Source organism: Xenopus laevis, chromosome 9_10S, assembly GCF_017654675.1.
Source record: "Xenopus laevis strain J_2021 chromosome 9_10S, Xenopus_laevis_v10.1, whole genome shotgun sequence".
NCBI lineage: Eukaryota > Metazoa > Chordata > Amphibia > Anura > Pipidae > Xenopus > Xenopus laevis.
The window spans coordinates 60,758,697-60,785,837 of NC_054388.1; the positions used below are offsets into that span (position 1 = coordinate 60,758,697).

At 41.5% G+C, this 27,141-nt stretch overlaps 1 protein-coding gene across 1 annotated transcript in view; it reads left to right on the forward strand.

Annotated features, from left to right (window-relative positions):
• kcnj3.S (potassium inwardly rectifying channel subfamily J member 3 S homeolog) overlaps positions 1-26,509 on the forward strand; it is a 130,939-nt gene extending 104,430 nt beyond the window's left edge. Inside the window, exon 3 of the mRNA XM_018238786.2 lies at positions 25,593-26,509. Coding sequence (XP_018094275.1) covers positions 25,593-26,173 — 581 coding nt within the window. The 3' untranslated portion in view covers positions 26,174-26,509. The remainder of the gene's footprint in view (positions 1-25,592) is intronic.
• The last annotated feature ends 632 nt before the right edge of the window (positions 26,510-27,141 follow it).

Below are 27,141 nucleotides of genomic sequence, written 5' to 3' on the forward strand. Positions count from 1 at the left end.
AACGTATATGATTTGTATCTCAATAGGCTTCCAATATTTTTGGACAATTGAACTTTTAAAGTATACACATACAGTACCACCACCAGATAATGAAGCCTAAAGAACATTCAGACATTTCCTCTACATTCAATGAAGTTTGTCCAGATATTACAATATTTAATATTTAAGCTTGCTGGCTGCATCTAAGTTGTATCTGGTCTGTCCTACACTCTTTATGAAAAATGAGCAGAGAGTCGTGGATCTAAACCATTCCTTGCCCCATTTTTGTGGAAGCAATTCACACCTTCATTTCATATTAAAAAACATTTTAATATTTCTAAAATAAAAATCCCCTTTACAGGAGAACTAAAGGCTCTTTGAAATAAGTCCGAAATCTCTTGCTTTATTTTATTTTCTAACAATCTAAGTGGCTGCAAAAATGTATTTATTGCCACCAATGCCTTATACACTTTCCACCCTTCTTACACACTACATGAATTGCTTCAGTCCAAAACAGTGCATAGAGACTTGCAGTATATTATAGTATAATAGTAGCAAGCAGCAATCACCCAGTAATCCCAATTTGTTAAATAACAGTGAGATAACTGAAATAGAGCTGGTAAGGATAATTCTCATTGCAGAATTATTTGGTCTCTAATTCAGCCTGTCGTGCCTTCTTTATAGAGCTGGGAGAGAAGAATAGTCAATTTTAGCAACGGTATGTATTCCATGTAACAAGGAAATGCAGTCACACTTTACTCAGTGGGTTGCCAGACTACAGATCCAAGCATACTTCACATATTTTCAAGGTCAAGGTATGCTGGGAACTGTAGTCCAGCAGCATCAGGGTTGTATCCTATAGCAATATTACTCAATAAAACTTTTCCCCAGCTCTCCGGGGTTTATAACTCCATCAAAAATAAAATAACCCCAGCTGGTCTGTAAAAATCTGGCACGCTTTTTTGCCTCTTGCTGCACTTGCTCTTCCATCTGGGATAGATGACCCTGAAAGAATTTATTTTACATTGTGATACTTGCCAATCCCCCACAGATTGTAGATTATTTTTCAAGAATAATGCTTCCTTCATATGTACGGTTTATCATTTAATGTGAACCTCTGGGTCTATGGTATACCCAGGGTTTAGAGCACTGCTACAAACAGCTGGTGATATTTGTGCCAGTCAGTTGAATGGGAAGCACCCCATAACATTTTTATTTGTTTTGGTTATAAATAGAGTTTGGCGAATTTGGGGCGTTTCGCTGAAAAATGTGCGAATTTCCTGCGAAATTCGAGAAACGGCAAAAAATTGGAGAAATGCCGCTGGCGTCTCATTTTTGATGCCCGCCGGTGTCCGTTTTAGGCAAAATTTCACAAGTGTCCAAAAAAAATGGACGCCAGCGTCCATTTTTTTTTTACGCTGGCTAATTTTCACTGGCGAATTTTCGTGGCAGTTTCGCAAATTTATTCGCTGGCGTTGATTCGTGGGAATTCGCTGTGAATTCGCACCTGCCAAAAAAATTCGCCCATCACTAGTTATAAATGGTTTAACAGCTTTATAATCACATATATGCGGGGGTTGTCCATTTAGTTTAATTCAACAGATAGAAAGAGCAGAAGGAGAACTCAGCAGACATTTGCAGCTAGACACATTCAATATATTCAGAATCAATTGACTTAACCCCAGTGTAAAGATCTGTACACTACACTATGAAGCTAGAGAGATATTTGTGCAATATTTTTGAAAAAGATAACAAATGAGATTACAGATGACATTTGGACCATAGAGCCCTAGTTTATTTGTAGCAATTTGAATTGGGCCATTCAATTATACTGAGATTTATAGAAATGAATGACACAACTCAAACTCTCACTAAAAGGGAGCAGAGGGAACACACTTCTCTCAAAGTTTGTGTAAGGAAATCTGTTTTACCTGGGATTGGGGGTGCTGTAAGTCGGCCGCGGGGACGCCCGCCACGCCGGCCGCGGGGACGCCCGCCTCGTGGTTCCACCATCTTGCCTCCTTAGGACGCGCGCGCCCGCGTCTCGTTTCCTTTATTTTGACGCGGACGCGCGCGCGTCGATCCTGACGCGTGTGCGTCGATTTTGGCGCGAAAACCTTGGCGTCCAAACAGGGTATAAATAGGCCACTTCCACTCCCAGCAAACTGCCCGTGATAGAACTTGTTTCTGGTGCTCTGTTCTGAAGCCTTGTGCTATTTTGCCTGTTTGAATCTGATTATCCGTGTTTGACCCAGCCTGTACCTTGACCATCCTGAATTCTGTATCCTGACCTGTGCCTGATATCCGACTACTCTTCTGCTTGTACCCTTCCTGCTTGATACCCGGTTTTGACCCTTGCCTGCCTGACGACCCTTGCTTTCTGCCTGCCACGACCCAGCCTGTCTGACGATCCTTCTGCCTTATCCTTGTCTGTTACCGTGATCCTCGGTCCCAAAGACTCTAGCTCCCAGCCGTGCCCCATTGCCTGCCAGAACACTTGCTTGAACCTCTCGTAAGACCAGGTGGCACCCGATTAGGCTGAGGGCTCCTCCCGAAGCTCAAAGGTGGTCACACCACTGGTGAAGCTTAGCTCAGAACCAGGATTCGAGCACTTGTTCTGGTGTTGGGTGCCGGCCGTGACATTATCACGGGCCATGGAGGACGACGATCACACCGAAGCTGCTGCCGCTGCTCCACTTCCATCTTCTTCCGAGCTGTTGCTAACTACGCTGCTGGAACGCATGGAGGAGCAGGAGCAAAAGCAGAACTATCTACTCCAGGGGTTTCATAACCTAACACGCCAGCTGGAACCCTCGCAGCAGCCAGCCAGTTCTGTTCCTACTCCTTCAGTGGGTTCCCTGCCTGATAGGGGTGCTGTATTCAGACCTCAGGAACCCAAGATTGCATTTCCGGCCAAGTTTGGTGGGGACAGAACCCAGTTTTTTGTTTTTCAAGAAGCCTGTAAGCTGTACCTCAGCTTTTTCCCCCACTCATTTCCCTCTGACGAGGAAAAGGTCAGGTTCGTAATGACCCTATTAGTGGGTGACCCCCAAGTCTGGGCACTTAGATTGCCAGCCACCGACCCTGCCCGTTTCTCTTTAGATATTTTCTTCCGCTCTATGGCCATTCTTTACGATGACCCGGATCGCGCCTCTTCGGCCGATTCCGCTATTCGCAAACTACGCCAGGGTAAACGGGAGGTGGAAATTTACTGCACAGAGTTTCGTAGGTGGGCGGTGGAGACTGGCTGGAACGATGCAGCTCTAAGGAGCCAGTTTCGCATCGGTCTAGCCAAATCTGTCAAAGACAGCCTGGTCAATTACCCCCTATCTACCAGTCTGGATGACCTTATGTCTCTGGTTATCCAGGTAGATAGGAGACAGAGGGAAAATCGGGAGGAACAGGGTACTTCTTCTTTGTATAAGCATAATTTTAGTGCTAAGTTGTCAAACCCCTCTGTGTCTCAACCTCAGGAGGAGCCTATGCAGCTGGGCATCTTTCACCTCTCTCCTGAGGAAAAGGCACGGAGGCGGTCTCTTGGGTTGTGTTTGTATTGTGGGGAGAAGGGTCACTTCCTCAATCAATGTTCCAAGAGGCCGGGAAACGCTCTAGCCTAAATGGAGAAGGGGAGCTCCATTTGGGTGCAGGCGTTTCCTCTCCCCAATCTGCCTCCAAGGTCCTATTATCTGTTAAATTAACCTGGCCTACGGGCACTGTTAAATTGTCAGCCTTCATTGATTCTGGGGCGGAGGGTAATTTCTTGGACGCAGCATTCGCTGCTAAAAATAAAATTCCTTTGGTTGCCCTCAATCCTCCTTTGAGAATTCTGGCTGTCGATAAAAGACCCTTGGGATCAGGGGTGGTTTCCCAAAAGACCACAAATCTTTCCATGTGTGCAAATGATCTACACTGTGAGGAGATAGCTCTATACCTCATTGAGGGAGCTTCCTCTCCTCTTATTCTTGGTTTACCATGGCTCCAGAGGCATAACCCTCTGATAGACTGGGTTTCTAAGGGGGTGACTCAATGGGGTACAGGATGTAGTGGGGTTTGTTTTCCCTCTGTAGTAGCCACTACTTCTTTTGAGGGGTTACCCACAGCATATTCTGTTTTTTCTGATGTTTTCTCCAAAAAAGCAGCTGAGACCTTACCTCCGCATCGGCAGTATGACTGTCCTATTGATTTAGTTCCTGGGTCAATTCCTCCACGTGGTAGAACCTACCCTCTTTCATTGCCCGAAGCCCAGGCAATGAAAGAGTATATACAAGAAAATCTTGACAGGGGCTTCATTAGGCCCTCCTGTTCCCCTGCGGGGGCAGGGTTCTTTTTTGTGGGTAAGAAAGACGGTGGTTTACGCCCCTGTATTGATTACAGGGGGCTTAACAAAATCACTGTAAAAAATCGCTACCCCTTACCATTAATCTCCGAACTATTTGACCAGGTCAAGGATGCTAAGATCTTCTCCAAGCTTGACTTGAGGGGTGCCTATAACCTCATTCGGATCAGGGAGGGGGATGAGTGGAAAACGGCTTTTAATACTAGGGATGGCCACTACGAGTACCTTGTTATGCCGTTTGGTCTATGTAACGCCCCAGCAGTGTTTCAGGAGTTTGTCAATGACATCTTTCGGGACCTGCTGGGGATATACGTAGTGGTCTACCTAGATGACATCCTCATCTTCTCTGCCAATCTGTCTGATCATCGTCTTCATGTTTGTGAGGTATTGCGTAGGCTTAGAGCTAATAACCTGTATGCAAAATTGGAAAAATGTATTTTTGAGGTTGCTTCCGTACAGTTCTTGGGATTTCATATTTCTTCCAAGGGTCTCGAAATGGATCCAGACAAAGTAAGAGCTGTCCTGGAGTGGACCCAACCATATTCTTTACGTGCAACCCAAAGGTTCCTAGGTTTTGCCAACTATTATAGGCAATTCATTAAAAATTTTTCTCTTATTGTGGCTCCTATCACAAATCTTACTAAAAAAGGTGCTGACCCCAGTATGTGGCCTCCGGAAGCTATCCAAGCTTTCGAGTTCCTCAAAAGGGAGTTTAGTTCTGCCCCAATCCTCCGCCATCCCGATACAACACTACCTTTTATAGTTGAGGTAGATGCTTCTGAGGTGGGAGCAGGGGCAATTCTCTCTCAAAGGCACCCGACTACTAATAGGTTACATCCCTGTGCATTTTTCTCTAGAAAATTTCTTCCTGCAGAGGCAAATTATGACATAGGGAATAGAGAACTATTAGCTGTCAAGTGGGCCTTTGAAGAATGGCGGCATCTATTAGAAGGGGCTAAACACCAGGTTACGGTCTACACTGACCATAAAAATCTGTTGTATATTGAGTCAGCAAAGCGTCTAAATCCCAGACAGGCAAGGTGGGCTTTGTTCTTTTCTAGGTTTAACTTTACCTTGACGTTTAGGCCTGGTACAAAGAACGTCAAGGCAGATGCTCTTTCCAGAAGCTTTGACTCAATATATTCTGAAACTGATGACTGTAGTACAATTATTCCGGGTGAAGTCATTGTGGCTACTTTGGAATCTGACCTCTCTTCTTTGTTATCCCCTGTTCAGACAGACGCTCCCTCTAACACTCCTGTTGGGAGATTTTTTGTTCCTGAAGATCTTAGAGAACAGGTTCTAAGAGAGGTTCATGATTCCAAGATGGCAGGACATCCTGGTGTAAGTAAAACTATTTCATTACTTACTCGAAGTGCTTGGTGGCCGACCTGTAAACAAGATGTTAAATCTTTTGTGGATTCTTGTCCTGTCTGCCAACGCTCCAAGTCTTCTAGAAATTTGTCCCAAGGGTTACTGATTCCCCTCCCTATTCCTGAAAGACCATGGACCCATCTTTCTATGGATTTTATTGTGGAGTTGCCTGTGTCCCAGGGGAAAACAGTAATTTGGGTGGTGGTGGATAGATTCAGTAAGATGGGTCATTTTATTGCTCTTCCCCACCTCCCATCTGCCAAAACTTTGTCCGAACTTTTTATTCAACATATATTTAAGTTGCATGGGTTTCCCAGTAATATTGTTTCAGACAGAGGTGTTCAATTTATCTCTAAGTTCTGGCGCGCATTTTGCTCGTTAGTGGGGATCGATCTTTCTTTTTCAAACCGCCTATCACCCACAAACCAATGGGCAAACCGAAAGAGTGAACCAGTCTTTAGAGCAATTTTTAAGATGTTTTGTGTCCGAAAATCAATCTTCCTGGGCAGAACTGTTACCCTGGGCAGAATTTGCCTACAATAACGCTACCCACTCCTCCACTGGGGAGTCTCCATTTTTTGTTGTTAATGGGTTACACCCAAAAGCCTTTTCCTTCTCTAATTCTGGTTCTTCTGTCCCTTCCGCTAATTCCTCTGTCGAACAATTTTCCTTGATTTGGTCCCAGGTACATGATTCCTTGTCTACTGCTACTTCTGCTCAGAAAAGGGCTGCTGATAAAAGACGTAGAGAAGCACCCCAGTATAAAGTGGGAGACTTGGTGTGGCTCTCTACCAAAAACATCAAGCTAAAGGTTCCTTCCCTTAAGCTGGGTCCCCGTTTCATTGGTCCTTACCCCATCACTACTGTTATCAACCCTTCGTCTGTTCGCCTTAAATTGCCTGTTAATTTCAAGATTTCTGATTCTTTTCATGTTTCTTTACTTAAACCTGCCGCTAATACTCGCCTTACTTCTGTTCCCCCTCCAGTGCAAGTTGACGGTCAGCCTGAATTTGAGATCCAGGAGTTCCTTGATTCCCGAATGGTACGTAACAAACTCCAGTACCTCACTAGGTGGAAAGGATTCGGTCCTGAGGAGAACTCCTGGGTCTCAGTTGATGACATCAAGGCTGATCGTCTTAGGAAGCAGTTCCATTTAAAGTTTCCTGGGAAGCCTGGGGGTCCGGTGTCCCCCCCTAGAGAGGGGGGTAATGTAAGGAAATCTGTTTTACCTGGGATTGGGGGTGCTGTAAGTCGGCCGCGGGGACGCCCGCCACGCCGGCCGCGGGGACGCCCGCCTCGTGGTTCCACCATCTTGCCTCCTTAGGACGCGCGCGCCCGCGTCTCGTTTCCTTTATTTTGACGCGGACGCGCGCGCGTCGATCCTGACGCGTGTGCGTCGATTTTGGCGCGAAAACCTTGGCGTCCAAACAGGGTATAAATAGGCCACTTCCACTCCCAGCAAACTGCCCGTGATAGAACTTGTTTCTGGTGCTCTGTTCTGAAGCCTTGTGCTATTTTGCCTGTTTGAATCTGATTATCCGTGTTTGACCCAGCCTGTACCTTGACCATCCTGAATTCTGTATCCTGACCTGTGCCTGATATCCGACTACTCTTCTGCTTGTACCCTTCCTGCTTGATACCCGGTTTTGACCCTTGCCTGCCTGACGACCCTTGCTTTCTGCCTGCCACGACCCAGCCTGTCTGACGATCCTTCTGCCTTATCCTTGTCTGTTACCGTGATCCTCGGTCCCAAAGACTCTAGCTCCCAGCCGTGCCCCATTGCCTGCCAGAACACTTGCTTGAACCTCTCGTAAGACCAGGTGGCACCCGATTAGGCTGAGGGCTCCTCCCGAAGCTCAAAGGTGGTCACACCACTGGTGAAGCTTAGCTCAGAACCAGGATTCGAGCACTTGTTCTGGTGTTGGGTGCCGGCCGTGACAGTTTGTCATACAGTAACTTGCACTTAGTGGGCCTAAAGCTGGCCATAGATGCAAAGATCCGATTGTTTGAATCCTCGAACGATCGGACTTCGCCATCTACCTACCTGCCATTAACCATTCAGATCAAATAAAGTAGAAAAGAACAGATCAGCCGATGTTCTGCCCCTGACAGCAATCATACGAAAGTTATGTCCGACAAAACCTAGTGACTCCCACTGAAAATCATACGATCGGCAATACACGCAGAGATATTATTGACAGCCGACAGAAATCTTTTAACCTGTCCAAACGGCCAATCTCTGGCGGACGAAAAATGTTGGGACTCTCCACACCCGGTCCAAAATCGTAACGAATTCTTGATTTGTACGATCCGATCTTTGCGTCTATGGCCTGCTATCAGATTGATTTGACTGAAAACACTTTTAAACCTCTACACTAGAAGTGATGAAACCCCTGCTAAACAACTTGCACTTACAATACATTGGGTGGGCAAAACTGAGAACCTGACCACAATTTTGCTGATATTATGAGGGGGGGAATGCTGCACTCTGGGTATAAAACATGGCAAATTGCATTTGAAATTGCACTTTGCATACTGCACTTGCATTCATAAATTACCCCTTTTTGTTTTAGTGGGCCTGTGAATGTGATATCACCTGGTGGCCAGATCCTGGCCACAGGGGCCAGTAGTTTGATATACTGTAATGTAAGACTTGTACTTTTTTTCAGGAACATGGCAAACTGATATTTATTTAAAGGGCACAATGATTTTGGATAGGGATCATAAATAAAAACATTATAGAAAGGAGTAAAGACATCATTTATCATATTTAAGGAAACTTTATCTTTAAATGTATACTATTCTGATGGACATGCATGTAGCATTGATGTTTATTTATTTTAAAACAGTACATACGTCTCATTAATCTGTTTGGTTGGCCTTATGAACTAACTTAAGAACTAACTGGGCCAGCTATGGATGAAATGTGAAATGGGGGATATATAAAAATGTTCCGTGTATATGTGTGTGTGTATGTTTCTACGTGTGTGCGTGTAACTAATGGAGAGCAAGAGCTCGCACCACAAGAAAACACCATCTGTATCTGAAATTGTCACATTTCATTTACGCCGATGCAAAGCAGCCGCAAGCATTCCGTTGTTGTTATCTAACGTTTCCAACATTTAACCTATTTTTACTTTGTAATATTCATATCAGCTACGTGTTTCAAGTACCGTACATACCAGAGCAATGTGCATTAAGTACTTATCCCTACGCACACTTTCTGACCTCATTGACTTTCTTTCTTTTAACGTAGCGATGGATGTAGTTAATGAACCTAGGACTTTAGTAAAGGGGGTGTTCTTTGTAATACATTTTTTCTATGATCATTTTGACATTGTGTATTTTTAATTTTTTCCACTTCTAAATAGTCTTATGTCTATATGTAGGCATAACTTTGATCTTAAAGGAGTTAACTTTTAGTTTGATGTAGAAAGTGATATTCATTAAAATCAATAATGTTCTTCTGCCATAATTCCAGTGATAAAATCACTACAAAAGTACAATGCTTTATGACACATTTAAAAATACATATTTGCTAGTGTATTTTCTACTTATCAGTTGGTAATGTGAGATTTATAGACCACCATATCCAAGGGCACAGATAACAAACAGATTTCTCTTCATGGATGGGCAGATATTCACCACTCACTGCCTGCTAACTCAGCCAATTGGGAAGAGACAGGAGCATGCTCACATTGACCCAACCAGCGTGTAATGAATTCAAAATAACTCATCAGTCTGCCTTTCTTTTTCTACCTTGTTTGATTGGCCCTACAGCCATCACTGACTGCTAGGTGCCATATGTTGCCTATCTAAAATCAAGAGCCCAAACTAATGTGCCCATGGAAGTATGACAGTCAAGGTCCAGGTGTTCCAACTTAATATAAAAATAATCATTTTAAATCCTTTATTAAAAAATAACCAAGGTTGTGTCGAGCTGCTATGATATACAGTCTGGTAAGCACTATAATTGTGATAGTAATCTTTGCTAGAAGTTTCATATTCTGTTTTAAATAATATGAATGAATAAACCACAGCACATCAAATACTCTGCTCCTAATAGATAAATAGGCAAGTAAAGAACCCTTATTAATTAAAAGGGGTCCTATTTTCTTGAACTAATCAATCAGTAACAAGATATATGTTTATATGTTTATCTTGATTGGTTTCAGATAAATCATGCAAAGTAATTCAGAATTCATTAATAATGACATTAAAAGCTAACACTGTATATCCTGAAGGTTCATATTGATAAGTTAACCTTATACTGTACAACTGTAAATTGCCATATTTGTAAGTAGATATACATTATATTGCTGTTTTTTCCTTTTTCCTTAATATTAACACAAGATAAGATAATAAAGACATTTCTACAAAAATCAATACTTTATCTACAGAAATAATCTATTGATAATTTATAATGAGTAAAGATATCGCCAGTCTGATTTATTAACACAGAGGCAATGTGGAAAATGTCAAAAAATAAATGCAGATCACCCTGTTTATTCTACTCGGAGGTGCAACTATTAGAGGTCCTCCATGGAGTTTTTTAAGATTTGCATCTGACTCTGTTTACAGCACGTCGCTGGCACAAAGGAGTCTCCTGGGCCTGTAGTTAGGAACAGAGCTTCTTTGTGCCGGAGAGTATTTCACTCTGAACATTGCAGTGGATTTGCATGGGCTCTCATGCTGTTTGTAACCATTTTTATTTTAGCACTGAGGTCAGCCAAAGGAATTGTAACCTTTTTTGGCTTGACATTAAACACGGGTAGTAACCCTTAAGCAGAATACGTGTGCTGGAGTACTTTGTTTGCACTGTAGTAACTGAGCCCTTATATATCTAAATCCTCAGTACAAACATGGATCTCAGCACATAAAACCAGCCAGTCTTCACTGTAAGCATTGTAAGTGAATGTTCCAAACTGAGAGTTAAAACACTTATTAATTTGAAGGTTCCTATGATCTAAAAATAATATGTCTGCTTGCCTGTATGTCTATAGAATCTCAGCATGCATCAAAGCCTCGAAGACTTGTAGCAAAAAAGACTGGAGTGTAACTCATGTGCAGCCTCTATAACTGCTGATAGGAGCAGAACTGCAGTGAGCAGAGAAAGGCATTTTCTTTATCTTTTTCAACAGAGAATAAGAATCCAACCCTTTCTTTATTACTAATGGGATTTTCATGGGTGTGAAGAGGTGCTTCTGGTCTTGTCCTTTGTTCCATGCTATGCTAATGCATTTTCTTACAATTTTTGAAATAAATTGTATATAAATGTGCTTGCTCAATCTAACACTTTCCTATCTGCAAACAACTCGCCATAAGTCATGCAGTTTCTGCCACTTGAAACAGGTAGAAGCTGTCAGTTACTCATTGCGTGACAAGTGTCTTGCTGACCCCAGGAGCCTCAATATGAAACTGGATGCAAGAATTGTAGGGGGACGGTGTAGTGATGCTGGGGTCAATGCACGCCCAACCCTAACCTGTCCTCTCCTAAGCCGAAAACGAACCTGACCCAGTATTTTGATATTATTTGTATACTGAAGTCACTGGATAGAGAGGCGCAGGGCTGGTACCAAAATGAGGAGTAATCAGAGGGTGCTGGGGTGTGGGGTCTATCAGTGCTATTTCAGTCATGGTCAGTGAAAAATTACTATAAAACTTTAGCACCACTGTGCTCCCTGAATTTTAGGGGATTTAGTTTTAAGGGGGCACAATGATGTGGAATGGGAGCAAGGTGGACTGGGACACAGCTGGGATTGATGGGGGTGGGGCTGGACAGATATCTCATCCCCTGCAGATCAGGGGCATTCAGACCTTCATGAAAGTTAAAGGAAAACTATACCCCCAAAATGAACACTTAAGCAACAGATAGTTCATATCATATTAAGTGGCATATTAAAGAATCTTACCAAACTGGAATATATATTTAAGTAAATATTGCCCTTTTACATCTCTTGCCTTGAGCCACCATTACGTGATGGTCTGTGTGCTGCCTCAGAGATCACCTGACCAGAAATACTACAACTCTAACTGTAACAGGAAGAAGTGTGGAAGCAAGAGACACAACTCTGTCTGTTAATTGGCTCATGTGACCTAACAAGTATGGTTTGTTGGTATGTTTGTGAGTACAGTGAATCCTACGATCCCAGGGGACGGCCCTTATTTTTTAAAATGGCAATTTTCTATTTATGATTACCCAATGGCACATACTACTAGAAAAGTATATTATTATGAAAACGGTTTATTTACATGGAGCAGGATTTTACATATGAGCTGTAATATCTTTTTATAGAGACCTACATTGTTTGGGGGGTATAGTTTTCCTTTAATGTCATTATTGTTAAATATTAAAATGTAAAATAAATCTGGGACTGCATGAACAGGGAGCAAGGAGTGCACAGAACAGGCAGCATAGTAGGCACTTGCAGTGAGTGTGCTGCTGGCTCTGCAGTGCTGGGAAAACTTTTATCATACAGCATTGGTTTCAGAGCCTGGTGTGCCTGTTATATCTTTTATGGTTTAAAGGAGCACATTTGTACAGGTATGGGATCTGATAATCGAAGAGCCGTTATTCAGAAATCTCCAAATATGGGAAGGTCATCTCCCATAGACTCAATTTTAATTAAATATTTTAGATTTTTAAAAGTTATTTCTTTTTTTCTCTGTAATAATAAATCAATACCTTGTACTTGATCCCAAATATAATTTAATTATCCTTAATAAAGGCAAAACAGTTCTATCGGGTTTAATTAATGTTTACATTATTTTTTAGTATACTTATGGGGGGATTTATCACCGTTTGGATTCGAGTTTTTGCCATGATTCAATTTTTTTCACATAAAAACTCACAAATTCAAATTATATTTTTGAAAAATGGTTGGTATTTATTAAGCACAAAAAACTCGAAAAAATTGGAATGTAAAACTTCGGCATCTGAAAACAGAAGTCAGTGGAAGCTGTCCTAGACAAAATTCAAGCTATTTTTTAATTAAAATTTTTCAAGTTTTTTTGAGCTTGTAAATGCACAACATTCAAGTTTTCAAGTTTTTTTGAGCTAGTAAACTCACAAGTTCAAGTGTTTAAATTTTTCGGAGCTTGTAAACTTACAGATTCGTGTTTTCCTGATTTTTTCACAATGGTACTCAATTAAAGTTTTTATATTCAGACATTCAAGTTTTTTTTTTATAAAACTCTAAAAAAAACCTGTAAAACCTCACATATTTCATTTATACTTTTTTCATCTTCTGGGCAAAGTTCCACAGTGGGAAAACACTCTTTCTACCCACTCTAAAGTATCTCCATGGCCCCTTAGCTCACATTTCTCATGTCTCACTGGTGTTTCTCACCAGACAAGTTGCTCAGATGTTTATTGAAATACATACCCAATCAACTCCAAGCAGACGATGCAGGCAAAGGTCCAGGGTAGATACACTGATACTAAGGCAATGTTTCATTCAATTATTCTTCAAGCTGGAACTGCCTTTATGCATTTTATATTAGTGGTCCAACTACACTGGAATGCGACTGAGTTGAAAGCATATCAGTTAAAGATCTCATCCCCCAAGAATTAACTTTTTAGCAAAAGATAAATAAATAATCTCAATCTTGGCTGCTAGAGGTTTTGCTGGTATTGTGGTTACTATGGTAACAGGCGACTCCAAGGCGCTCTAAGCACATATCAGGGCTGACCTCGAGGACACATTATTTCAGCTGTTCATGTTTCCTGCCCTTAACAGACCAATTGATTTTTATTTTAAATCCTTCTAAAAAGACTTAAGTAACGAGTGGCTGATCTTGGGAGGTAATGCAACAAGGTAAAGATGTCAAATTTTCCCCTATTACTGATTTTATTCTTTATAATTTATATATTCCATCTGGAAATATGTATATATACAGCAAAGAGGCTTGTCATTAACACACACTTAGGAATACTTTCTCATTGTGTAGGAACCGACACATGACCTCATTCAATTTCCAGGCACAGGTCTGATAATGTGAGTGTCTTATGACATATTGCTCTGATCTTTGTGGGTTATGTCAGCCTCAAAAGACAACAACTTAATACAGTGGGTAGATGTTATATCTCTCTGGCACAAAAAGATCAAAGGTTTTTTCCTTTGTTCAGTTTGTCCATTCACTTGATACACAGTATATATAAGACATTAGCTGTGTGCACCAGATGCTTCCTAAAATTGTTTGCTTTTGTGTACAGCTACAAGCAGCAATACTGGGGCAGGGACTATTGTGAATGTGTATATGTAGAGGACCATTGTATTCAGAAACTCTAAAAAAAAAAAAAACCCTCATCTGTTCTATTGACTTTAATTTAATGTAGCTGAACATATTGAGTATACAGTATATGACATGCCTGTTCAAGCCATAGATAATAAAACTACAAATATTTTAAGCATTTACATCAATTAGCCACCAACATGTGGTTTATCAATTCTATGGTCTTCAATATAGAAAAACTGAACTGTGCTACCCTACATCATGGTAAGAATAGCGTTGTAACCCCAGTTATTTCATGTATTTGTCATGTTGCATCTAAATATGCCATAACCATGTTGGCAGCCAGTTTGCCAATCAATAAATGATTCATGTAGAACAGTGATCCCCAACCAGTAGCTCGTGAGCAACATGTTGCTCTCCAACCCCTTGGATGTTGCTCCCAGTGGCTTTAAAGAAGGAGCTTATTTTTGAATTCCAGGCTTAGAGGCAAATTTTGATTGTATAAAAACCAGGTGTACAGAGCCTCAATGTAGGTTGACAATCCTCATAGGGGCTACTAAATGGCTAATCACAGCACTTATTTGGCACCCAAGATCATTTTTCATGCTTGTGTTGCTCCCCAACTACTTTTACTTCTGAATGTTGCTCACGGGTTCAAAAGGTTGGGGATCCCTGATGTAGAATAACAAAGAACCTGAAAATGTACAATTTATTGTGCTTGCAGTCAGATGCTTGAGTTATTAAATGCATATTGGATAGGTTGGCCATTGCGGATTATGTTTTGATCGGGATGATGAGGTTGAAACCCACCTTTCACTCTGTTGTTCAGGCATTTCACTGTCCACTGTCTTAACATATATTAAGTGTGATACACTGTTTCTATGTTCTTTCATGAGGCAAAATGATCACTTGTAGGAGATATTGCATGCTTCCCAGAACCATTGTAAAGCAAAAGAGTAGCCAGATAACCCATTTTAAATATAAAGTTTTACTCTAAACACTGTAGGAAAACATAGTCTCTCATTTTCCACTAACTGGACCTGCATATTTTCTGGACCATCTACAGTGGTAGCATAGGGGCTTGAGGCAACTAGGAATGGGACAGCATGGGGTGGCCAGACTTTGCAACCTGATGTAGCAGAAGAGTAGTGGAATAACTCTAGTAAGGACTTCCTTCTTATATTTATTTATATACTACAGGTAATACTGTATTTTTCCACATTTCTGAGATTTTACCCTGAATTCCAATCTAGTTCAGCATACTGGAAATTGGCACAAAATTGTTAGTAAATCACATGGTAATGTACCAATGAAAAAATTCAGGCAGGACACGTACAACTGTACCTAACTTTACAAGTGGGATAGGAAAATTAAGAACACAATGCAAAGTGAGCTCTCTAATTGTCTCTAAAAGTTGTTGGCAGGTGTAACACACAGGACCTTCTTGTAACTTTGTGTGCTGTGCAATGTGCTTGTAGTTCATCAACAAGTAGGAACATAGACGCTAGGGGCAAAAATTTCCTTTTTCGTGGTATAACATGTTGTGTTTTATAGATATATCCGAGTATACGTATAGTGTATGGAATGTAGAGTCCACAATTTACCACAGCCAGGTAAAATGACGCAACCAAGGTTCCCAGAGATGAAACAATGTATTCAGATTATCCAGCCCAGAGACAGCAAATTATACAGAGATCTTTCAAAATGTGCCCACAGGTTATACTTTCTTCCTTCTCTCTCTCCTTCTTCTTCTTCTCAATCCTTCTCTCCATCTCTTCCTCTGCTTCCCTTTCTCTTCAGCCAAAAACCAGCTCCATTGTTATACTGTTTCTCTGCCATTGACCAAAATGGGGAATGGTTCTGATTGGCTGATGACAAGATAAACCAGCTAATTTCTTTAGATATCCCTTTTACCAATAACGACTGTACAAACAGTTCCGCTTTGAAATGGAAAAGACCCTCTCCAGATGGTTTCTCGGGGTGTGTCCCACATATTTAACAAAGCATCCTATCTTATTTTTGCATTTTATTAAAATACAGGACGGGTCATAAAAACTCAGGACATATACTAGCTTAATGGCGGTTAATTACAATCGGTCTATATATATTACTACATAACGCATCAACCAAGGGCTCAGTATGAAATCCTATAATGTAATGTATTCTGTCACATTATTTATGACTATAATAAAATTGTTCGTTATTAATAGGAAATGTTAGTGTTATATAAATATTCTTATTATTATAGTGTAAGTGTTTAGTCTTATAATATCTGGTAAACCCAAGCTAAATGGGTTTATACAAAAAAAACATTTGCATCAACAGAAAGGGCATGCTGTGACATTTTCAGACATTTTCAGATTTTCATATGTGACCGTTTCCATAGCTTTTTGTAACCCCAAGATACATGAGCCTGTCTGTTCTGTTTTCCAGTATATTGCAGTATCTTTTGCAATAATCTTACCTGTACCGTTCACTTTCAGAGAAGCTTACATATTGTAAATGTTAACATGCTTTATCAAATATCAGCCTTTTAGCAAGTATATTGTTGTAGTCTGTAGAGCTGAAAGTAAACATGCAGAAATGCACGTTTTCACTTAATAAGAAAATACAGCTTCTTGTTCACAGTTAAAAGTGACATTGTAGGGAGTGCTAGCCATCTCCAGCATAATGATGCCAATGTCTAAATAAAATCAGTATCCCCTTTCTCTTATTTTGCAAATGTTTGGCCAATCAAAGGAGAAAAACTCTTCTTCAAACTTGATGTTAGATAGGCCTAGATTATGATCCAGATTAGGACTAAGAGGAAGATTTATACACTTGATATGTTTTTTGAAATGTCCCAGCTCTTTGCAAAACATTTTCAGAAAAGTACTGGGTTTGAGGTTTCTAAGATTCCTTTCTTAGGTTACAGAATTTCTAGTGAATGTTTTGAAATTGGCTCCAATAAAGTCTCTGCTAGTGATGGGCGAATTTATTCGCCAGGCGCGAATTCGCGGCGAATTTGCACGATTCGCTGCCTGCGAATAAATTCGCAAAACGCCCGCGAAAATTCGCATCAAAAACGGGCACTGGCGTCAAAAAAAAGGCGTGAAATTCACGAATTTCCGGCGAAGCGAAACGGCGCAAATTCGCCCATAACTAGTCTCTGCAATCCTTGATTTGCATCTTCCTACCACTGCTGAAGCTATCCAGAGTTCTATCATAGACTGTTTATTAAGGGATTCTGCATTTATAATGCTCCCATACTAGCTCCTATTCACAAAGGAGGGAAACCAAACACTTGGCCCCATATAAACATGAAAGCTTTTACATCTTTGAAAGAAACATTCACGTCTGCCACCATTCTCAAAACCCAAAACCAGCATCTACAGTAGATGCATCAGACATTTATACAAGCACTTTTCTCTTGCAGAGGTTATTAAGCAAATACAAAATCAATAGCTATTAGGTAGTGATGAGTGAATATATGCCATTTTGCTTCTTCTAAAAAGTTCACAAAAACGCGCTGAATTCAATGGGTGTTTTTATGACTGACAAATTTTACTCGTGCGACAATTTTTCTCGCTCCAAATGCATTAAACTCAATGGGCAAAAATATTTACAAATCCATGGCTAGCGAATAAATTCGCTCATCACTATTATTAGCTGTTAAACTGTCCTTGGAAGAATGGTGACAGCTGCTGGAAGGTGCATATTAACCCATCACCATTATATCTATTTTTCAACAAATTTATAGTTCTAAGTAAAGGATAGGGATGTAGCGAACGTCGGAAAAAAAGTTCGCGAACATATTCGCGAACTTGCGCAAAAATGCGAGCGGTTCGCGAACGGTTCGCGAACCCCATAGACTTCAATGGGATGAAAAATCTGCCTGTGTGTGCTTGGAAGAGATAGTGTAGGGGGAGAGCTGTTAGTGATTTCAGGGACAGATGATAGTAAGCTTGCTGGCTAGTAATCTGCTTGATACTGCTCTGTATTGGAGGGACAGAAGTCTGTAGGCATTGTTTGCCCAGTTTTTTTGGCCGCAGCCACTGAAGCACAGAGGCCAGAAAAAATATGCCATATAAATGCTGAAAATAGTAATTTTTTTGGTCGCAGCCACTGAAGCACAGTTGCCAGAAAAATTATGCCATATAAATGCTGAAAATATAAATTTTTTTGGTTGCAGCCACTGAAGCACAGAGGCCAGAAAAATTATGCCATATAAATGCTGAAAATATAAATTTTTTTGGTTGCAGCCACTGAAGCACAGAGGCCAGAAAAATTATGCCATATAAATGCAGAAAATATGCATTTTTTTGGTCGCAGCCACTGAAGCACAGTTGCCAGAAAAATTATGCCATATAAATGCAGAAAATATGCATTTTTTTGGACGCAGCCACTGAAGCACAGTTGCCAGAAAAAATATGCCATATAAATGCTGAAAATAGTCATTTTTTGCCATACGTTGACCTTGTAGACATTGTTTGCCCAGTTTTTTTGGTTGCAGCCACTGAAGCACAGAGGCCAGAAAAAATTAAACCAGTAGGGTTTGCACCCTAGTTTGTAACGGTGGCGGAGGGAGGAGGAGGACGCTAAAGGACAGCTGTGTGTGGAGTCATGAGGCTTGAAGAGAAGGACAGCTGCATAGAAGTCAGAACAAGTCTTCCGGCGTGCAGTAACCCTCCGAGATCCACCCCTCATTCATTTTAATAAAGGTCAGGTAATCGACACTTTTGTGACCTAGGCGAGTTCTCTTCTCAGTTACAATCCCTCCTGCTGCACTGAAGGTCCTTTCTGAGAGCACACTTGAGGCTGGGCAAGACAAGAGGTTCATGGCAAATTGTGACAGCTCTGGCCACAGATCAAGCCTGCGCACCCAGTAGTCCAGGGGTTCATCGCTCCTCAGAGTGTTGATATCTGCAGTTAATGCCAGGTAGTCCGCTACCTGCCGGTCGAGGCGTTCTTTGAGGGTGGATCCAGAAGGGTTGTGGCGCTGCCTTGGACAGAAAAACATTTGCATGTCTGACGTTACAGACTGGCCAAAGGGCTTTGTCCTTGCAGGTGTGCTCGTGGCAGGATTACTGGCACCTCTGCCCCTGGAATGTTGATGAGTTCCTGAAGTGACATCACCCTTAAAAGCATTGTACAACATGTTTTGCAGGCTGGTTTGTAAATGCCGCATCTTTTCGGACTTGTGGTATGTTGGTAACATTTCTGACACTTTATGCTTGTACCGAGGGTCTAGTAGCGTTGCGACCCAGTACAGGTCCTTCTCCTTAAGCCTCTTGATACGGGGGTCCTTCAACAGGCATGACAGCATGAAAGACCCCATTCTCACAAGGTTGGATGCAGAGCTATCCATCTCCGCTTCCTCATTATCAAGGACTGCATCATCCACGGTCTCCTCCCCCCAGCCACGTACAAGACCAGGGGTCCCCAAAAGGTCACCACTAGCCCCCTGGGAAGCCTGCTCCTGTTGGTCCTCCTCCTCCTCCTCCACAAAGCCACCTTCCTCCTCTGACTCCACTTCTGGCACCTCTCCCTGCGTTGCAGCAGGTGCCTGGGTTCGTTCTGGTGATTCCGACCAGAAATCGTGCGCTTCCAGCTCCTCGTCACGCTGGTCTACAGCCTCATCTGTCACTCGTCGCACGGCACGCTCCAGGAAGAAAGCGAAGGGTATTAGGTCGCTGATGGTGCCTTCGGTGCGACTGACCATATTTGTCACCTCTTCAAAAGGTCGCATGAGCCTGCAGGCATCACGCATAAGCACCCAGTAACGGGGGAAAAAAATCCCCAGCTGTGCAGATCCAGTCCTACCACCCAGTTCAAAAAGGTACTCGTTGACGGCCCTTTGTTGTTGCAGCAGACGTTCCAACATAAGGAGCGTTGAATTCCAGCGAGTCTGGCTGTCAGAAATCAAACGCCTGACTGGCATGTTGTAGCGCTGCTGAATGTCAGCAAGGCGTGCCATGGCTGTGTAGGAACGTCTGAAATGGGCCGACACCTTTCTGGACTGGGTGAGAACGTCCTGGAATCCTGGGTACTTGGAGACAAAACGTTGGACTATTAAATTTAACACATGTGCCATGCAGGGCACATGTGTTAAATTGCCTAGTCTCAACGCTGCCAACAGATTGCTTCCATTGTCACACACCACTTTTCCGATCTGCAGTTGGTGTGGGGTCAGCCACCGATCGGCCTGTGACTGCAGAGATGACAGGAGTACAGATCCGGTATGGTTTTTGCTTTCCAGGCACGTCATCCCCAAGACAGCGTGACAACGGCGTACCTGGCACGTCGAATAGCCTAGGGGGAGCTGGGGGTGCACAGGTGTGGAGGAGGAGAAGGAGGACCCAGCAGCAGAGTAAGAAGAAGAAGAAGACGAGGTAGAGAGCGATGGAGGAGTAGAGGTGGTGGCAGAACCGCGTGCAATCCGTGGTGGTGACACCAACTCCACTGTTGTTGTTGAGCTACCCATTCCCTGCTTCCCAGCCATTACCAAGTTCACCCAGTGGGCAGTGTAGGTGACATACCTGCCCTGACCATGCTTGGAGGACCATGCGTCAGTAGTCATATGGACCTTTGGCCCAACACTAAGTGACAGAGATGCGGTAACTTGGCTCTGCACATGTTGGTACAGGTGTGGTATTCCCTTTTTAGAAAAAAAATTGCGGCTGGGTACCTTCCACTGCGGTGTCCCAATTGCTACAAATTTGCGGAAGGCCTCAGAGTCCACCAGCTGGTATGGTAAAAGCTGGCGGGCTAAGAGTGCAGACAAGCCAGCTGTCAGACGCCGGGCAAGGGGGTGACAGTCAGACATTGGCTTCTTACGCTCAAACATGGCCTTCACAGAAACTTGGCTGGTGGCAGATGACTGGGAATGGGAACAGGTGGTCAAGGTGGAAGGCGGAGTGGAGGGTGGTTCAGACGGGTCAAGGAGAGCAGAGGTAGAGCAGTAAGATGCTGGACCAGAAGGAGTGTGGCTTTTAGTTTGCCTGTTGCCTTTGAGGTGTTGCTCCCAAAGTGCTTTGTGCTTGCCGCTCATGTGCCTTCGCATAGAAGTTGTATCTATGTGGCTGTTGGGCTTACCAAGGCTCAGTTTCTGACTGCACTCATTGCAAATTACAATGCTTTTGTCAGAGGCACACACATTAAAAAAATCCCACACTGCTGACTTTTTGGAAGTGTGCGATCTGGCGGTAACAGTAGAAGTTGGCGGAGTTGGCGGTATTGGCGGCAATGGCGGGTGCGTTGGCCGGCTGAACACAGGTGCCGATACATGTTGTTGCCCTACTGATCCCTGCGGGCTGTCCTCCCTGCTTCTTCTAAGTCTTATTCTCCTACTGCCTCTCTGACTCTCCGTCTCTCCATCTGAACTACCCTCCTCTTGCTCTCTTCTACTAGGCACCCACAAAACATCAATCTCCTCATCATCATTCTCCTCAGATGCATCAATTTCTTCTGACACATCACAGAAGGAAGCAGCAGCGGGGACCTCCTCCTCATCACTCATTATGTCCATCTCTATCGTGTTCTCTGCCAGAATTAAATCTGGTGTAAGGTCCTCATCTCCTTCATCTTCTTCTGGCAATAATGGTTGCGCATTACTCAGTTCAAGAAACTCATGGGAAAATAACTCCTCTGACCCCAGTGAAGAAGGGGCACCGGTGGTGGAGGAAGTGTTACGTGGGGTGGCCATAGCAGTGGAGGATGAGGAGGATGTTGTGGTAAAGTTAGAAACGGTAGAGGATGGGGTGTGCTGTGTAAGCCAGTCAACTACCTCTTCAGCATTTTGGGAGTTCAGGGTCATTGGCTTTTTAAAACTGGGCAATTTGCTAGGGCCACAGGATTGCATAGCAGCACGGCCCCTAGCACGGCCTCTGCGTGGCGGCCTGCCTTTGCCTGGCATTATTTTTAAAAAAACAACAACAACAACAAAAACTCAGTTGGTTTTTCTGGAAACGATAATACACACAGCTAGATGGCGGGTTGAAGAAAACAGTGTGCAAATAATGCCTACAAGGTCAACGTATACACTACTACAGCGGTGGATACGGATTACGTAAAATATATTATGGCTGCTTGAAAAAAGTCACTCCGGTGTTTTTTCTGGAGACGGTAATATTATGGATATTTAGACAGAATGTGAACAAGGTCACACAGCTAGATGGCGGGTTGAAGAAAACAGTGTGCAAATAATGCCTACAAGGTCAACGTATACACTACTACAGCGGTGGATACGGATTACGTAAAATATATTATGGCTGCTTGAAAAAAGTCACTCTGGTGTTTTTTCTGGAGACGGTAATATTATGGATATTTAGACAGAATGTGAACAAGGTCACACAGCTAGATGGCGGGTTGAAGAAAACAGTGTGCAAATAATGCCTACAAGGTCAACGTATACACTACTACAGCGGTGGATACGGATTACGTAAAATATATTATGGCTGCTTGAAAAAAGTCACTCCGGTGTTTTTTCTGGAGACGGTAATATTATGGATATTTAGACAGAATGTGAACAAGGTCACACAGCTAGATGGCGGGTTGAAGAAAACAGTGTGCAAATAATGCCTACAGGGCAAATAATGCCTAAAAGGTCAACTTATACACTACTACAGCGGTAGTAAAATAAAAAAAAGTAAAATAAAAAAAAAATGAATATTAAAAAAAAAAAATTAAAGTTGGTGCTGCTGAACTACTAGGAGCAGCAGATTAGCACACCAGTCCCACTCCCCAACACTGCTAGACTAATAGCACTGGGCTCTTATAGTAGTAGTAGCAGTAGTAGTAAAACAACAAAAAAATAAATAAAAGCAGTCCTTACAAGGACTACTGTTATTGCAGCAGTCAGCAGATGAGATCAGAAGCAGGACAGCTGCCCACTGCAGCTACATACAGAGCACTGCAGTAGAAGGTAGATTACTAGCCAGCAAAGCTACCTAAGCTTAAATGTCCCTCAAACCCCTGCAGACTTCTGTCCCTCCAATAACAGAGCAGTATCAAAACGATTACTAGCCAGCAAACTTTCAACTGTCCCTGAAATCACTAACAGGCAGCAGCTCTCTCCCTACACTATCTCTTCAGCACACACAGGCAGAGTGAAAAAACGCTGCAGGGCTTCGGTTTTTATAGGGAAGGGGAGTGGTCCAGGGGAGAGCTTCCTGATTGGCTGCCATGTACCTGCTGGTCTGGGGTGAGAGGGCAAAAAAAAGCGCCAACAATGGCGAACCCAAAATGGCGAACGTCGCGCGACGTTCGCGAACTTCCGGCGAGCGCGAACACCCGATGTTCGCGCGAACAAGTTCGCCGGCGAACAGTTCGCGACATCTCTAGTAAAGGATACATATGATCATTGAACTCCTAAATTGCATGGTCTGGTGGCCTTACATGCTTTGTCCAATTTCTCTTACTAGTGGACCTCACATTTCCCGTCTCCTCTCATCTTTGGACTGTCCCACCCAAATTATACTGGACTGCATCTCTCATCATATAAATGAGGTTTAACTCATTATTAAAACTGTAGTTCAGGAACAATAGGTTAGATTCTTTAAATCAACAAGATAAAGCTTTTTGCAAGTCCACCAGGGGCAGCTGCCCAATTAATTCTGGAAGATCAATGAGAACTCTGCCTATTTGATTCTCAGTTCTTGGCTTCAAGTCACTGAAGGCATTAAAGGAATGATTTTTACTTCTAAACACCAAATCAGATTTATATGCCTTTTTGTTGTAATCCCAATATGTTAAATAATATAAATATCTACTGTCGTAGAGCTGGTAAGGATGATTCTCTTGCACCTTTAAATTAGCTTGGATGGCTTACGTTGGAGAGCTATGGGAGTAACAGAGTATGTTTAAGGGAAGGTATATATCCCTTTTAAATACAACATACTTTGGAGAGTTAAGGATCATGAACGAACCTTGGGAAAGGTTGTGCCCCTTTTCAATTATTAAACAAGAATAGTTGCACAAAATAATGTATGCCAATATGTTTTGTTGAGTATAACAAGCCTTTAGTCAGATTATACCTCATAAATACTTTAATTAGAATATAGTCACACAAAACAAAATATGTGAATATATACCAATGCAGAATGCTAAGCTGTTTTGATGAGTTATATGTATGTTTTAAAGCATCTTGATAGGAGCAAAAGAAAATTATGTTCACAGATTGCTGCAAATTAAAATCTTGCAGCAAATTGCCATGGGATCAATTACAATGACTTAAAGCTATTAGAAAAGGGTTTAGGGATTTTTTGTACTGTACTGGTATACTTTGATCTGGAAAGAAAAGACATTCATTCATCCAAAAGAAACACAAGATCAATAGAAAGAAAGAATGAAAAATGGGATTCAAGCAGTTTAGAATTGTAAAAACAACTCTTAAGCCAAACTCCACAGATCAGTCTTTGTAACTGAAATACTAAAGTGACTTTTAAGTCATAATAAATAAAGATTTAATTTGACAGGAAAGCTTATAGGTAGAATGCATATTCCATTTGATTTACTTTAAAAGGTACATAAACTTAAATAGCATTCTCCCTGCATTCTCCACCATATTATCACGTATTTATTTATGATAGGAGCCATAGTTTGGCAAAAATAAATGGATGGATTTATAAAGCAACTCTAGTAGTGATGGTTTTATTTGAACTAGCATATTTAATTATGCTGGGAGTGCCTACATTGGAGATCTGTGGGGTGAAGGAGTCAAAAAGGAGACTATTAGGACACAGATATCATATCGATTGGGCATATTTTTCCCCCAATATTGCAATTTACTGTATTACATTTCCCAAAAATTTTTGAATGTTAGTTTACCTAGCAACCTCACTGTTTCTGGGTAGTCTCTGTTCCTGTTTTTCTTTGGGCAAGCCAATAATTTGACTTTGATCTAATGAGGCTTTGAAATGTGTTTGTACTTAGTTAGTTGTTAAGTTAGTTGTATTTTAATCCCTATTGACATCAAGGGATGGGCAAATTTTACCCGTTTTGTTTCACCAAAAATTCGCCGCCAGCGAAATGTCGCCAATGCCCATTAAAGTCTATGGTCAGCAAAAAAATTTTGTCGCGCGGCGAAATTTTCTTGACGCCTGTCTTTTTATTTTGATGCACAACGCCATACGCATCTATTGTCATCATTTTTTGGGCGAAAGTTCGCCCATCCCTATTGACATCATCAGGCAGAGCTCACTGTAGGTGTTCCTTTGTGGTGGAGTATGTATAATATCAATATACCAGTGTCTAAAAATCTCTTGTTGCTCTAATAAGTACAGCAAATACATGTGTACTCTAAATACAAACACACATAGATCACACACATTCTAGACTGTTCTATATTTTTCAATAAATATTGAACACTTGATTCAAATGATTCATTCATTTTTTTGGACATCCAAAGGGCATCATTGTTCTACTGAACATTTGTTTTCAAAATCCAAGATTGGTTGGCAAAAACTGCCTTTAACCCTTTAAGTGTCACCCACCTTAGCATCTTCTTCACCAAAAGAAATGTACCAGTGTGCCGATGGTGTCAATTCTGTGGTTCCTAATTTCCTCTTTCTATGTTTAATGTTGTGCACCAAGATCAAAGCACCCTAATTTTTTTTTTGGTCTTACATTTGAACAGTAGTTATTGGCTCAAAATGATATCATAATAATTTGTATCTTTGTTCTATTCCAGGCATGACGTGTCAAGCAAGGACCTCATACACAGAAGATGAAGTTTTATGGGGACATCGCTTCTTTCCAGTTATTTCCTTGGAGGAAGGATTCTTTAAAGTTGATTATTCACAGTTCCATGCAACATTTGAAGTCCCAACAGCTCCTTATAGTGTTAAAGAACAGGAAGATATGCTTCTGATGTCTTCTCCTTTAATAGCACCAGCAGTAAATAACAGCAAAGAGAAAAATAATTCAGTAGGCTGTCTGGATAGTCTAGAAGACATAAGTACAAAGATGCCACTAAAACTACAGAAAATAACTGGCAGAGAGGACCTGCCTAGAAAACTTCTTAGGATGAGCTCCACAACATCTGAGAAAGCATATAGCATGGGCGATTTACCAATGAAACTTCAGCGAATAAGTTCAGTTCCTGGCAATTCAGAAGAAAAACTGGTAATAAAAACCACAAGGATGATTTCTGATCCAATCAGTCAATCAATAGCAGATTTACCACCAAAGCTTCAAAGATTGTCTGGTGGAAGGATGGATGGAAACCTGCCACCAAAATTACGGAAAATGAACTCTGACCGTTTTACATAACACAAACTTTTAGGCATTAATTGAAGTGTGAATTGCTAAGGACTCAATATTAAATACACGCGAGAAGCTGTACCAATGCAGTTCTTCTTAAAATATATAGGAACGCATTTTCTTTGTACGACATTCAAACCTGCCAATATGCTAATGCTGAGGTAGGAAGGACTGTATTGTACATATAGTGCTTTGATATAAGACCTATGATGTTTTTATGGTCTTACTGAAACTAAAGTAATACTAACTGGCATGTAGTATCACATGACGCATGCAATAATAGTGTGCATATTTTGCATATAGTTTTATGGCATGATTCTTAATTTTTATTGTATAATCTAAAAACAAAAGGGGCATTAAAATCCCCATATTTTTTAAGAATTGCAGATCTCATAAGAATGGCTATCTCTAAGGGCAAGGTTTTATTTAAGCTAATTTAATATTCAGATGTAGATTGTATATATTTGTTATTGCAAGTAATTTAAGAGCATGTGTTATATCTTAAAGCAGAAATTCCACCCAACCTCTAGAATTTTGCTTGAAAACTTAAATAATTTCAAGATTTTGCAGACCTTTATAAACTGTACACTGTAAACATACAGGATGCCATATATAAATATGTAAGGGCTTGAAATAGGAATATCAGACTGTGGACCCTTTGCAATTGCGAATGACTTCTCTGCCAAAGGCTGGCTAAGGATGCTGAAAGCGATTTAGTCAGCTATAGGGTTGAACCCTATTTCAACACACTCCATTTTCTGACCTATTAACAGTGTATTTAAGATGTTTATTATAACCATATCGGGAACTGAAATATAAGGAGTAGCACAAGTTATCATTCCATAGAGTCAAGTAGGCCTATATTCATTTGACAGGTACATTAAGTTCATTCTTTAGTTTAACTAGCCTTACATATTAATATATGATCATAAAATGCAAAGCAATGTAATTAGTATAGAACAATTGTAGCTCTTGAC